At 41.3% G+C, this 15,323-nt stretch overlaps 1 protein-coding gene across 4 annotated transcripts in view; it reads left to right on the forward strand.

Moving 5' to 3' along the window:
- The window catches only part of LOC145889243 (uncharacterized), a 32,648-nt gene extending 19,608 nt beyond the window's left edge, over positions 1-13,040 (forward strand). For 3 of the 4 annotated variants that reach the window (XM_082980150.1, XM_082980152.1, XM_082980153.1), the window contains 12 exons: positions 42-107; positions 8,138-8,242; positions 8,341-8,406; positions 9,051-9,125; positions 9,340-9,444; positions 10,257-10,358; positions 10,482-10,639; positions 11,080-11,138; positions 11,203-11,311; positions 11,514-11,672; positions 11,808-11,938; positions 12,312-13,040. In XM_082980150.1, coding sequence (XP_082836276.1) covers positions 42-107; positions 8,138-8,242; positions 8,341-8,406; positions 9,051-9,125; positions 9,340-9,444; positions 10,257-10,358; positions 10,482-10,639; positions 11,080-11,138; positions 11,203-11,311; positions 11,514-11,672; positions 11,808-11,938; positions 12,312-12,399 — 1,223 coding nt within the window. In that variant the 3' untranslated portion in view covers positions 12,400-13,040. The remainder of the gene's footprint in view (positions 1-41; positions 108-8,137; positions 8,243-8,340; positions 8,407-9,050; positions 9,126-9,339; positions 9,445-10,256; positions 10,359-10,481; positions 10,640-11,079; positions 11,139-11,202; positions 11,312-11,513; positions 11,673-11,807; positions 11,939-12,311) is intronic. The other variant, XM_082980151.1, reaches the window with a different exon arrangement.
- The last annotated feature ends 2,283 nt before the right edge of the window (positions 13,041-15,323 follow it).

A 15,323-nucleotide genomic window follows, 5' to 3' on the forward strand; every position in this document is an offset into this window, starting at 1 on the left:
TGAAAATGGTAAATATATATAAACTTTCATGTTGTTTTTAGCCCAATTGAAAATGCATCGAAATGAAACAACTCAACAGATGCAAGCATACAACAATATTGTTCAAGGTAAATACCGCTCCTATTATTGGTTGTCAATTGACGCATAGTTTTGTCTGCCGATTTAAGATTAACTAAATACTGGTACTTGGCATTCGAAAACGCAATATTACATATTATCTCATTCATAACGGGTAAAAATGAAAACATAATGGTGTTTTCGAAATTTTGCGGTCTAACGCTCTAAAAAATATTGGCAATTTAGTAATAGACATTTAAGAGCATTATCAACCTAACACAAAGGACATGCAGTTTTCTACATTAATAAATGCCTATGAAAAAGAATGCCAATGGACTACAAGTGTTCCCGAAAATTGGTTATTATACTAAATCCAGGATATGGATCATTGCAAACCCTTTGTCCTAATTACAGTTTTCACCAAAATTAATGTTAAATATTTGTACTTCACGACGTTGCGTTTGAACAGAAATACCTAGAAAGTAACTACGAAATAAAAAATATTTCGCCCCCAAAATTGGCGTATCTTCAAAAAAAACTGTCATAGTTTTGGTTTAACTCTGTACCCGATATGATGAAGTTAAACCATTGGCACAAATTCATGACATTGTTCATTCCCACGTGACTTACAATCGCACGCAAACGTATTCAATAAGGAAGTCTTTAAAACGCGCAATGCCCGAAAACCCTTCACGGATCCAATGGTGCTTCCTTGAGACCAATTGTAACGTGCTTTTTCTGCGGATCGGCGGCGCTACACGCTACACAGCAGTTTTTTGGCCTTTAGCCGAAACGCGTCCCATCCAATCTTCTAGGTAGCCGAGCCCGCGAAACACAACAGACACTTGTATTCGATACAGGAACGACCAGCACAACAACGCGCCAGAATGGAACGGTTTCTAGTTAAAGAAACACAATTGTACATTCAATATTTACACAAATTCACACTATGGCAAATTCAATCGCACTTACCGAACTGTTTTGCGACCGATCTTATTCCGTAAATTATCAGTAGTGACAACACATCTTTCAGTTGCAATTAGTTATCCAGTAAACTTTTCAATTGTTGCAAAACAGTCAACAAACTATTTCGCATTTTGCAACTAAAACCTTATTCAAATAGAATCAGTATTATTATATGTACCACAATAACTGGCAACACAACTAGCAATGAAAAACATAACCATGCGGTCTGCACGCGCACGTCTACTGCGCAGCCTTTGTCACATAATAACGAGAGTTGTGCCAAACAAAGAAAACATAACGAAAACAGTAACAAAAGGAAAGAAATTTTGGTTTGGGAATTTACATCCTCCCCCCAAATTGGGAAACCAATTTTTACAGCGAACAAAGATTCACAACTCAGTCTCATTCTCCTGCGGGATCACCACGCAGAGTTTAGTGATGGGTCTCCTGAGTAAACCTCCGGCCGTCTTCACTGCAACGCTCCTCACCACCTGGTGTTTATCATGGAATAGTTCGGTGACTTTTCCAAGAGGCCATCGACATCGTGGAGCAGAATCATTGACGAGTAGCACAACATCACCTTTGGAAAAATTACTTCTCCTGGTGTGCCATTTTTGTCTGGAGATGATTGTCCGGGGGTACTCCCTCAGCCATCGTTGCCAAAACTCATCGGCAACATGCTGAACCAGGCGGTATCGGCGTCTGGCGTAGCAATCGCTCGGGTAGGTCATCGTCGGCGGCAATCCCACCGATGGGTTAATTCTTAATAGGTGGTTTGGCGTCAAGGGCATGTCTTTACCAACTTCCAGGGAAACTTCAGTTAGAGGTCGTGAATTTATGATGTTCTCCACCTCCAACAGCAACGTGTGTAGGGCGTCATCGTCTAGTTTTCCCTCAGGATAAATCGCCATCATAATTCTTCGGACGGTTCTGATCATCCGTTCCCACACTCCACCCATGTGGCTTGCTCCTGGTGGGTTGAACGACCACTTCACCTTCCGCTGGCGCAAGTAGTCACAGATCTGATTTTGGTTCCATTTTTCCACGTCTTCCTTCATAACGCGGTTAGCACCGACGAAATTGGTTCCGTTATCCGAGTAAATGTGTGATATTGGACCACGTCGTGCAAGAAATCGCCTCAAGACATTCAAAAAGGCGCCTGTAGTTAGGTCGGCAGCAACTTCTAAATGAACAGCACGTGTCGTCATACACGTAAACAGACATCCGTACCTTTTTATTTCGCATCTGCGTTGTCTGATCAGCAAAGGTCCGAAATAGTCCACACCGACGTGTGAGAATGGTGGTTCGTCAACCTGCAATCTGGACGGAGGCAGGTCAGCCATCAGCTGCTGTCCTGGCTTGGCATTTCTTCGTCGGCAAAACAAGCAATGGCGTATAACCCGACGAACAGTCGCTCGGGCGTTCACTATCCAGTAGCGCTGGCACAACAAACTCAATGTGTAGTTGATACCAGCATGTCCCGCACCTTGGGCGTGCACTTCTTGGGCAATTAATTCCGTTAGGCGACAATCATTTGGAAGAATCGCCGGATGCCTTGTTTCGTAGCTCAACGTCGTGTCTGCCGCCAACACGAAGTATGTCGTCCTTCAATATAGGGTCGAGCCTATAGAGCGCAGATTTTGGCAGCAGTTTACCCGTGGGTAGCGATGCAAGCCAATCAGCAAAGTGCTGACGCTGCACAAACTTGACGAGTTCTGACTCAGCAATTTTTAATTCGTCAACGGATATAGGCGAGTGTGACACGGTCACCTCTTTCTTTTTAGCTTTACAGTACAAGTAGCGTTTAAACCTGAGCAACCATGCAGTTGCCAACTTCAAACGATGTAGTGATGAAAAATAGCCAATCAAACGATCAGTACCTTTTTCTTCGAGCGTTGTGAGGAAAACATCCGCCTTGATTCTTTCCAAGTCAAAGCTTTTGTAGACCTCAGCAGTAGTTGGTTTCTTAGTAAATCGATTTGGCCACTGGTCGGGTGTCTTTCGCAGGAACTCAGGTCCGGTTAATCACATTCCGCTGCACAGTGCATTGGCAGTAACACCGCGAGACGCTGCATCAGCCGGGTTCTCGTCGGTTGGTACGTGTATCCAATCATGGACACACGAGTGATTCAAAATCTGTGTAATTCGATTTCGCGAAAATATATGAAAGTTCTTGCTGTCGGCGTGCAAACTCTGCAGCACGATGGATGAGTCAGTCCAAAACAGACAAGGACAGTCTTCTAAATCAAGTTCCTCCTTCACTGTTCGTGACATTTTTACTGCATCCAAAGCAGCCTCCAGTTCCAGTCGTGGTATGGTCTGCCTTCCTGAACCGGAAAGCAGTGATTTGCCCATCACCAGAGAGCACGTAACGTTCGAGCGGTCATCTACTGACCTCAGGTAACAAGCACAACCTCGTGCTTCTGACGAAGCGTCAGCAAAAACATGTAACTGTACTTTGGACGCATTGGTGGTCATTCGATAAAAACGAGGTATTCTTACCTCACAAAGGTCACAGAGGCTTTCTCGCCATTTTCGCCACCTGGCTTGATCCGTGGTCGGCACGACATCGTCCCATCCAATCTTCTGTTGACACACGTCCCTGTAGATCAATCTGGCTTGTAGGACCACGGGTGCAACGAGTCCAAGGGGGTCAAACAGGGAGTTTGTCACAGAGAGCATTCCACGTCGCGTAATCGGTTTGTCCGGCAGGACGACATTAAATCCAAACTCGTCCTTCGGAAGACGCCAGCTGATTCCCAGAACACGTTCCTGTACCTCTCCGCCAAGCGGAATGTTCTGGATTGATTTGGACCTTTCTCCGCTGGGGTCAGAGGTCATCACAGCATCACTCGATGACAACCATTTTGTCAGCCTGAAACCTCCCATGGACAGTAGACTTCTCAAATTTTCCACCATTTTAATTCCCATTGTTTCTGTGGGGATTGATAATAAACAATCGTCCACATAAAAGTTTTTTCTCACAACCTCGGCAACACGAGGATCAAAAAACTTCCCAAATTCACGTGCGGTTTCACGTAGGCAGAATGTGGCGCAGCTTGGGGACGACTTCGCGCCAAATAAATGAACAGTCATTCGGTGAGGCGCAGGATCCTTCAGTGTGTCGCCTCCTGGCCACCACAAGAATCTGAAGGCGTCACGATCCTGCTGCGTGACGCGTACTTGATGGAACATGGCTTCTATGTCCGCAACCAATTCCACGGCTTCTTTGCGGAATCTCAGAAGCACTCCAACTAACGAGTTCATTAAGTCTGGTCCTTTCATCAAGTGATCGTTGATAGAGTTACCGTCGCACTTTGCGGCACAGTCAAAAACGATTCGAAGCTTATCCGGCTTCTTTGGGTTTACCACGGGGTGGTGAGGAAGGTACCACTTCCGACCATCAGCACTAATTTCTTCTTCTGGTACCCGTTCGGCATAACCCTTTTCCAAAAGAATTTGCATCTGCTGAACATACTTTTGACTCAAACTTGCATCACGTGACAAACGCTTCCTAAGACCAGACAGTCGTTTCTGTGCCAATTTCAAAGTGTTGGGAAGGACATCTGCCAAATTTCGCCACAACAGTGGTAATTGGTAATGTCCATCTATGTGTTCCACTTGCTTGGCCATGATGTCATATGCAATGACGTCTTCTGCAGAAAACCTCAATCCAAACTCCATTGCTTCCCTGTTGCTCCGGAGCCACTGGAGGAAGGATTCGGCATCCCCCAAACCACCACTTTGCATGGGGTAAGTTTCACCATCATCGGTCACGATGACGTCATCGATGTTATTAAAGGAATTGAAACGTTCAATTCCTTGCAACAGAAAACTACAGCCCCTGGAGGTTTTCTGTGGAGCATAACCTCTTAGCAATCAACCTAGAGGCGTTTTTACAGCGTCCGGGTACTCCGGATCAGGGGAGAACCGACTCTCCAAACACCGATGAACTAAGTAGTTGTCTGTACCAATAAGTAATGTGACAGACCCATCTTTGATTTGCGGTAAATGTACTCCCTTCAGATGCTTGGGACGAACAGGTGTTCCAAACTTTGGGACATGCTCAGGCGGGACAGGGATTTCGTCAAGTAACGTCACTTCCGGTAAATTGAACTCCTCTCCTCCCCTCAAGGGCAGTACTGACATGGAGATTTTCACGGTGTTCAGCTCCTTTGCACCATTGATCGAACCGAGCTGCATACGAACGGGTTCGCCTTCTACCTCAACACCCAACATGTTGATCAGCCGTTTCTCACAGAAGGTTTTGTCCGAACCAGTGTCCAGCAGAGCATATGTTTCAATTTCCTTGTCCCCGACGCGGACTCGAACAGGAACAATGTCTAACCAAGCGGACAATGAGTTGCTACCATGACAGCCCACGGTATTCAAGCAACTACCCTGCGTCAAAGACGCCGAGTCATTTCCATTTTTGTCCTCCGAAGATGCGTCCGTCGGTCGAGGTCTCGCCGGATTGTGCAGTAGCACATGATGGTATGCACTTCCACAACCTTCCTCATCGCAAACCGTCCTACTGCTACAATCGACAACCATGTGTCCCACTTCAAGACACCGGAAACACAAACCTTTCGCTCGCACAAATTGTCGTCGCTCACGATGCGATTTTCGTTTAAACGCATAGCAGACGTTGAGGTCATGCGGCTTTGCACAACAAGGACACGGTCTCTTTCGTTGTGTTGACTGTTGTTCGTTCTGCACCGATTTCTGTGCACTAGTAGTAGCAATGGCGTTGTATGACGTCGCCTTTTGTCGTTTGATACCTTGATTCTTTTCAGGGCCTGAAGGAAAGAGACCTTTCCCATATATCGAGTTGGCTTCCTCACTCTGCTTTACAACGAAATTTGCAAAATCCACGAAACGCGCGACTCTACCCGTTTCCCTTTGCAATGCAACAGATACAGATACCCACTTACATTGCATCTCCACAGGTAGCTTGCTAGCAATAGCAACAATAAAACCGACGGAATCTACGGTAGACATACCAGTAATTTCCTCCAATGATACGCAGCATCTCTTAAGGAGGACGGCCAACTTTTCCAAACCGTCGGGGTCGTTTCGTCCAATCTTCGGACTTTCTTGCAACTTCCTTTCGCAGCAACGAGCGATGATATGTGGTTGCCCATAGCGTTCGTACAATTCTTTCCAAGCAAGTTCGTAGCTGACTGCAGGGTTTGAGGATGACGTATGGTGCCTCAGCTTTTCATTGACACTCGGCGTGCAATGTTGCAGCAAGTATGTAAGTCTTAAATAATCACAGTCTAATCTGCTAGCAATATGAATTTTGTACCGATTTGCAAATGACCAATAGTCCATAGGGTCGCCATCAAACTTTGTTATTTGTGGTTTTGGAAGAAAACGTTCACCAACCTCCGTATAATGAGGTCTAAACTGTGTCGTAGAGGTATGTCCATTATGTGGCGAGTAAATATTATCACGTGGTACCTTTTGGCGACTAGGACGTTCGAATTCCTTGAACTTTATTTCATTTGGTTTAGGATCTTCGATCACTAATTCTTCAGGATTCTTGGGACACACTGTGTCTTTTCGGGGTTCGTATTTTAACGAACAAACACTCCCAACTTCTTCCCATGCGTCCAGTTCGGCTTCTGCTAATTCTAACTTCCGTTGAGATTCACGATCAGCGATTTCAGCTTCCAATTTTCTTTTATCTAGTTCTCGTTGAAGAGTGAACTCGGCTTGTTTTAATTCCTCTTCTTTTCGTTCTTCATCTTGCTTGCGTGCTAATCGAGCAAGATTTAGCTTCACACGACTTTCCTTTAACTTAATACTGTATGTCGAGCTCCTAGAAGATCTTACGCTCCCAGTGTGAATAGTGGATTCACATCGTTTCGACGTTCTACTTGCGGGCGGTGAACGGCTACCAGCTTCAGAGACAGGCACCGGTGTTGAAATGTCTCGCAGCCACTGCCTGACACGTGTGTCAAATTCGTTCTTGCCTCGAACACAATCCCTTTTTCGAGACACACTTTCCGGCATCGTGGCCTCATCGGACATATCTTCACACAGGTTCATAACCTCGGTGTAGCTTGCTTCTACGGCAAGCAACGCTTCTTGCAATTTTTCCTTTTCGCGGTTGAGCATCACCCTCTCAGCATCGAGGTAATCATCTTGTAACTGTTTTAATGCACAGCCAAGCCGTTTTCTCTTCTTCTTTGTCAGGACAGGCATGTTGTGACGTCACAAACGGTTGTAACAATGACAGTTCGAAATTTGTATGTAACGTGCTTTTTCTGCGGATCGGCGGCGCTACACGCTACACAGCAGTTTTTTGGCCTTTAGCCGAAACGCGTCCCATCCAATCTTCTAGGTAGCCGAGCCCGCGAAACACAACAGACACTTGTATTCGATACAGGAACGACCAGCACAACAACGCGCCAGAATGGAACGGTTTCTAGTTAAAGAAACACAATTGTACATTTAATATTTACACAAATTCACACTATGGCAAATTCAATCGCACTTACCGAACTGTTTTGCGACCGATCTTATTCCGTAAATTATCAGTAGTGACAACACATCTTTCAGTTGCAATTAGTTATCCAGTAACCTTTTCAATTGTTGCAAAACAGTCAACAAACTATTTCGCATTTTGCAACTAAAACCTTATTCAAATAGAATCAGTATTATTATATGTACCACAATAGCTGGCAACACAACTAGCAATGAAAAACATAACCATGCGGTCTGCACGCGCACGTCTACTGCGCAGCCTTTGTCACATAATAACGAGAGTTGTGCCAAACATAGAAAACATAACGAAAACAGTAACAAAAGGAAAGAAATTTTGGTTTGGGAATCTACACCCATAGTAAGTAATTGATAACAATACAACGGGGGTCAAGCCAGGCGTTAATCAATTAATATGTGATATGTTTTATTTAGAGGGTTTGTATTTGACTAATTAGCGCTTTCACTTTTAAATTTGCTTCCGAATGGAATTTTGATCGAAAACTGTTTTAAAAATGTTCAGATACTATCCTACTTCTAAACAAATCAGGATGCAATTATGTCAAATGCCAGTCTCAAAGATTGAGTATGATACCAAATGTATGTTAAAATACCTGCTCTTCAGGCCAGCTTGATATATTGCAAAATACAACACATCGTGACCTTGAAGCTTTACGACAGCAAATGCCCACAACTTCACAAATTCAAGTATTTCAGAGCTTTCTTCATGGTAAGAATTTTCATCTGTATTTATCAGGTAATTTGTTCAACTTGCAAATAAAAGTATTCAAACTGGTAAATATATATAAACTTTCATGTTGTTTTTAGCCCAATTGGAAATTTATCGAAATGAAACTACTCAACAGATGCAAGCATACAACAATATTGTTCAAGGTAAATACCGCTCCTATTATTGGTTGTCAATTGACGCATAGTTTTGTCCGCCGATTTAAAGAGCAACTAAATACTGGTATTTGCCATTCGAAAACGAAGATTACATATTATCTTATTCAAAACAGGTAAAAAAGAAAACATAATGGTGTTTTCGTAATTTTGCGTTCTAACGCTTTAAAAAATATTGGCAATTAAGCAATATACATTTAAGAGCATTATCAACCTAACACAAAGGACATGCAGTTTTCTACTTGTAAACTAATCCTTTTGTTATTTTTTTGCCTACCGCAGGCGACATAATATTGGGATAAAACTGCTTTAAGTCAATTGATTAAGCTGATTATACTAAATTCAAACTGATTATACCGAAAAAACTACCCATGTTGTTAGGTCAGCTTGACGGTAAACTAAATATCACATATCTTCATATTCACGTCAATAGATACATCCGCAACTTTTCATGTATTGCAGGGTTTTCTTGAAGTTTTTGTAAGAACTGCATCTAAAATCAATTACATTGCAAACGTTGCTGCATATGTTCTAAAAAATGAAAAATAAATATGTTTTTTTTTTCGCGATTGGGTTGAGTTTTCAGTGGCATTATTTAAAAAGCTTGCAAATTGGTATAATTGCATTGTGTGTAGGTCAAGTGGAAGTTCTTCAAAATGAAACTGCTGAACAGATGCAAGGAATTCATAAAAGTGTGACGTCAATACAGAGTAATAACTGATGAACTAATGGAACAATTTGGAACGATTTTCAGTAACAAATAAAGACCAATGACATAACAACATTATATATACATTAGAAAAAATATTCCAACGATGCAAAACCCTGCAGTTTCGTTAGAAAAATAGAAAATGTTTGTATTTGCAGCATCGATAAACATTGCACCTTTGAACTATTTGTAATCAAATTACATTTGCTCTTCAGGCCAATTGGACACATTCCAAAGTACCACATATCGTAATATTCAGGATTTACGACGACATATGGGCGCAACTTCAGAAATTCAAGCATTGCAGAGTTTTGTCAGTGGTAAATTTTACACAAACATAAAATTGTCAAGCATTCGGGGAACAATATCACGTTGCGCTATTATTCAAAAACATGTCATGTAATATTAGATCAAATGCAATCACATCGAAATGAATTTGTTCAGAACATGGGACGAATTCAGCGAAGTGTGACGACGATACAAAGTGAGAATGCCGAATCACTCTCAACGGCAATTTATTGTGTTACAAAAAAACCTTGCTTTTGGCACATCCAATTAACACACAAACACTGCAGATTTAAAATAACTAACCATAATTTTCTTTTACACCGTCATGCACAAATTGTTTTTATTCATTCATGCGCACAGAAATTATAGTAAAGCCAATGAAATGTTTTGTATAAAAAAAAGTTAGTAGCAATGATGACGATCGATATTTGTAGCGTTTTTATCACTTCGGGGGTAGCTTAAATTTTTGCAAAACTTAAAATAATTGAAAAACCTTTTGGTCAAATAAATTCGGCAAATTTTAATTTTCGTTGTAGTACCAAAAATCTTGACGATTGAGTAACATACATTTAAGAACATTGTGAACAAAAGACTTACAGATTTCTACATTAATAAATGCCTGTTTACCACAAAATGCCTGTGGACTAAACGTGTTCCCGAAACTTGGCTAATATGCTAAAATCAGGATAACGAAAGGCCGTCAACATTATTAACACTACCATCGTCGTTTAGATCATCTGGTAAGATACGACAATCGCATCACTACCAGAATGACGTCGGTAGAAGGAAAAATCGTGCACAAAATAGCAACTAATTGGGTGTCAATAAACGTTATGTTCTTTAGGTGCGGTTGCGAGGTCCAGAAACGACACAACTCAGGGTTTCGAAATGTTACAGATTCAAATGGAAACGTCATTTCAAATTTTCAGTGAGGGTATTTTGCAAGGTAGGCGCAAAAAGATTGTGAGTCGTCAATAAAACGTAAACTAACCAGTTAGTCTTTGTGCGACTTTTGTTTTCCGAATATGAATTTATTTTTCTAACAAACTCTTGTATATTTTTCTGTAAGGTGATTTTGAACTGGCCAGATTCACGAGAGCATTGAGAAAGGCAGCAACCCAATCCTTTCCAAATACAATTCCAAATTTTTATCGGTATAAGTACGACGGTAGCGACCATCAAAGCATAAGCGACGGCGGTCATGACATGTTTGACAGCGGCAATAAGGTAAATACAAAGTCTGAGAATGAGATCTGAAAAATCATGGTACCGGTGAGGTCAGAACTCACGATCCTGTGCAACTGCATGACCGGCAGGATCGCCCCAGACAGGTGCGCAAACGCAGTGGGGCGATCTCTCTTGTTGCATGAAACGCTTGTGCGTTGCCTGATCATATGTAGAGTTACCCTGCATTATGTGAAGTGTAACTTACCAAAATATACCCTGTTTAAACGCTTTGCTCCTGTATCTCAGTCAGTGCGGGGTTGGGTCTGGTTAGCCCAGGGTCGTGAGTTCAAACCCCACCGAGAGTATGAGTTTTCCGATGTCGCTCCGCAAAAGTGACTGAACCTGCTTGACTGAAAGGCCAGTAATTGTACAATACAATTGTTTTTGTTGAATTTGCTGCTTCGATTTACAAATCGTAACTGATTTGGTTTCTTTTCCAGTTAACAGTTTGGAAAGACAGCTATGACCCAATACCAATAACATACAACAAAATGTTGAGGTGGGTCAGGAAGTGTCTTGAAGCGTTTTTATTCAAATTCTAAAACTGCATTGTATTTATCTAGGGCTGAAGATAATTCGTTCACGGTTACTTCGGTTACCGATCATCCATTTATATTGGCGATGTTAATCAGAAACAAAGACCAGCAAAGTGAACACAGTTTCTACATCAAGGTGCTAATCACCTTGACTTTTCAAAACTTCGTGAAAGTCATTTGTTGAAAAAATGCTTAACAATGGACATAAAATTAATTTTCTTTCGCCTATAAACCATACCAGAAGAATCACCAGGTGGACGCGTCAACGTTTTTGACCACCACCATACGACAGCACATTTTATGATTGACAGCATTTTATTTCTTATTTTATATTTCAGGAATCGGGAAACCTAGGAGCTGATGGAAATGGAAATTACTCCAGGTTTCACGGTTCGTCTAGACAGGGTTCAATCTCCTCGGCATACCAGATATATCAAGTGTATGGAACACCTGATCCATCCATAATACAGATATTCCTCTCTTTTTCCAGTACTGAGGCAAGAAACAAAATTAAACATTTCTAATTACAAAAACGGTTTTTATTCAGATTTCTGTAAAGGCAAACAACGTATTACTGTAAAAGGTTGTTTTTGTCATGAAAATAACAACTGTTTTCTGTTACTGTTTTGTAGCTTTTTCAATCAACTGGGAGAGGTACTCTTGGATTAACAGATAACGAGGAAGGGACAGGTGAAACTGACAATACTGCACGTTATACGGGTCGATTTAGCAATAAGTTTTTGTGCTACATTTTAGCTTCGAGGTGAGAAAAGTTTTAAAAACGGTACCGACAAATTTTTGGGAAAATATTCTTACAAATGCATTCAATTATTGCTTCAGTTTACGGTGTTACCTTTAAAATAATTATTCCAAAAACTTGTATTGTAAATATTGCTGAATGTTTACTTTGCGTCACGCAGAGATTTGTAGGATTTCAGGTATATTTATTTTATCGCATGCAGATATACATATAAACCAAAAATGAAAAAGGCATAAGTTATACTGGATCGGCGAACCCTGACAGGCTGTCGATCAATAGCTGCGAGAGTTTCTGTGTGAAGCTAGAAATACCGATCAAGTTTGCAGTTCTATAATTATGAAACATCTATATAAACCAAAATGTGTTTGTTTTTCAGGTATCCATCTGAGCCTATGAGTTCACAAGCCCTAAAAGATGCTATAGTTGAGTTGATTCGAGTCTTTCAAACGATCTATAAACCATAAAAAGACAACCGATGCACCAAACCCACTGCTTGCGGACAACCTTAATATTTCAAGACATATCCTAAGTTTAGACAGTACTTCGCCATACCATGTCTTGATGCGTGATAAAGAATGTTTGTTGTATGCTTACTGCATCACGTACTTCGCCTGTAACTAGGCGAGTAATGCAACATGCCCCCAATTACATTACATTTTACATTTGGATTACATTTGTACATTAGCACCCTATTTTTAACTATGATGTTAGCCTGAAAGGACAATGAGAACTCAATGATTTTCGCCTTTTGATATCAATTACTGTTTATTGCAATTTATTGAATCAACCACATGTGTTGTTGATAAACAACGTTTGTAGCGTTCACTTTACCGTTGGCTGTGCCTGGCGATTTTGTTGTGGGGCCATACCGGGTCATAGTGCAAATAAACAAACCGTTAACGTTGGCGGATGTCAACAAACAGTTTCTGTTGACCGTTTAAAGCCTGCCCACCTCGACCTGTCCCCAACGGCTTAACCACCGCACCGAGGAAGGACTTACAAGCCTACCCTACAACCACCATTGCCACCCCTTTCATCCCATTCGCGCTGATCATATTTCGCCCTCAGCCCGTTTTCGTTTCTAAATTTTGTTGTCCGCTTCTTGTGCAGGGGAATGCAGCGCTCACTTGACCGCATTGTAACAAAGCTTTTTAATTGCCTTTTTCGCTGCGTTTCTCTTGCTGCTGCTGGTGTTGCGTAGACTTTTGGATTCTTTCTTAACTTGGGAATGCAATAAAGCAGTACAACGCTTGCTTGCTTGGGAGAGAGGAACCTTAATAGAGAAACTAAAGGTTGCCCGTTGTCCTGCGCACGGATTTAGCTGGAGGGGATTTTCCTTGTGCTCGCAGTTTAGCGCAACAGGCGGATGCTCTGCTATTGGTTTGTCGTAAAGACGAGGAATATGAAATATTAAAGGTGCGACGCGTAAGGTTTAGTCCTACTTTACCAAAACAAGTAAGGAACGCTTCCACCCCATGTTTTTACCACCAACGTTTTGGTACAAACTCACGTCAGTGTTATCCTCCATGTTCATTTCGGGGAAACTAGCAAGCCGACCGTCTTTAGCTACTGCGACGGCCAGCAAAACGAGCAGCCGATTTTTTTCAATAAATCGCGTGTCTGGGCGCAATTTTCTTGTGGACACGGGAGCAGATATCAGGGTTTTCGGGCGTACGGCTCACATCTGATCTCGCTAAATTTTCCACCTGGAAATTTTAAATGGAAATTTTTTTATGTCTTAAGGCCACTCTGCTCGGCGCCGACTTTTTGAGAGCACATTCTTTGTTAGTGGATCTCCAACAACAGCGTTTGATCAGCGCGAAAACGTTTGCTAGTGTTTCTGTTCGCAAAGTCGTGTGCACGCGCGTGCTCGGTGCCTTCATCCTGAGAAACTGACTTTGGCAAGAAATGAGTTTGGCAATATGTTAAAACTGGATTATTAGACGCTCGTCACATGGTTCCAAATTCTACTGGCGGTTGGATGCGAATGGTCAGTACATTGAATGATATATGTATAGACATATAGAAATTCTGCATTATGCGAGGTTGCCCATGCCCCAAAGCACCAATGCGCATCACTTTTTGTGTATCCCTTCTGTTAACCAATTGTTACCATACTTTGCACGGAGGATAGAGTTTTTCCCCAGAATTGTGTCTGTTCTGTAGCGTCATTTTCCTCTGTATTCAACTGATCCAAAAAGTGCAATCTTATGTTAATATCAAATTGAGCAATAATTCTGCAAAATAAATTTGATACTTTTGGTTATATAACAGGATGTGATTACGTTTTCCTCTCTGTAAATTATCTTAAACCATCGTTATCAAAACCCTTAATTACGTTCGAGTGTTGTAAATACAAAACGTTTCTTCAATAATATTGAAGGTAATAGCAAAAACGAGTTCAAAAAAACGCTTTCAAGCACAAATTCCAGTAACCTGACGGTTTAACATCTTTGTTTTTATTTAACTCCTTTTTATTTGAGAGATCTGTGGCGTAAGCTGAAACAGAAAATTATTTCGTGAAATCAACTATACCAGATTTAGGTCACGATCATTGCAGTTTATGCGTTTTTGGTACTCTGCTTGTCAATTATACGCGCGACTTGTTGGATCCGAAACTCTGTAACGATTTGTCATCCCGGAACCGAAATTAAACGCGTCATTAGATTAAGATTTCCAACAACTCTCTATGACGATGATGCTTATGAGAAAATTTGATCTTGACTCATAAGGGGAGTGGATATTATGTCTGCATTGAGGATACGCAATCGACAAAAATAAAATTACTTTTGTTGTGTTTTTTACTTCGAAGTGGAATAGCACTTTGAAGATTTAAGTTGTAAAGCTGTTTAACTTACAAAAACACAACTGCAATCTCCCTGTCTCTCAACATTATAACTTCGAAAGAACGTTTTTGACATCCTCGAACGAACGTTACACCAAATGCATTACTTACTATAGCGAGAGTTGTTATAAAGGCAATCAACATGAGTGCACCCCACACAACCAGCAAAATCTTCACATTCTTCAAACTTTGCTTTAATTCAGAGCTCAGGTTAAAAATTTTTTCCTGTTGACTGTAAACTGCAGGACAAGGCCAAATAATTATACTTAAACTACAACTATTTCTCGTAGAGTTCCAGTTGAGCATTATTGTTTTAATCATATATATATACATATATATACGGCAAACACTATAATTACAGTTATTTCGTGCATACTTTGCTCAGCATTTGTCGTTGTGCGGTATGTCTATTGCTTGTTTGGATATCAGAAAGACAAGCCATCAATAATAATCTTTAAATATATTGCTACTTTACACCGGGCGCTAGTTTCACATGACATTTTCCAAAACTTACTGTTCTGTTGACAATTGCCATCTGCACAC

The sequence above is a fragment of the Ascidia mentula genome, chromosome 2 (genome assembly GCF_947561715.1).
Source record: "Ascidia mentula chromosome 2, kaAscMent1.1, whole genome shotgun sequence".
In the NCBI taxonomy this organism is placed as follows: domain Eukaryota; kingdom Metazoa; phylum Chordata; class Ascidiacea; order Phlebobranchia; family Ascidiidae; genus Ascidia; species Ascidia mentula.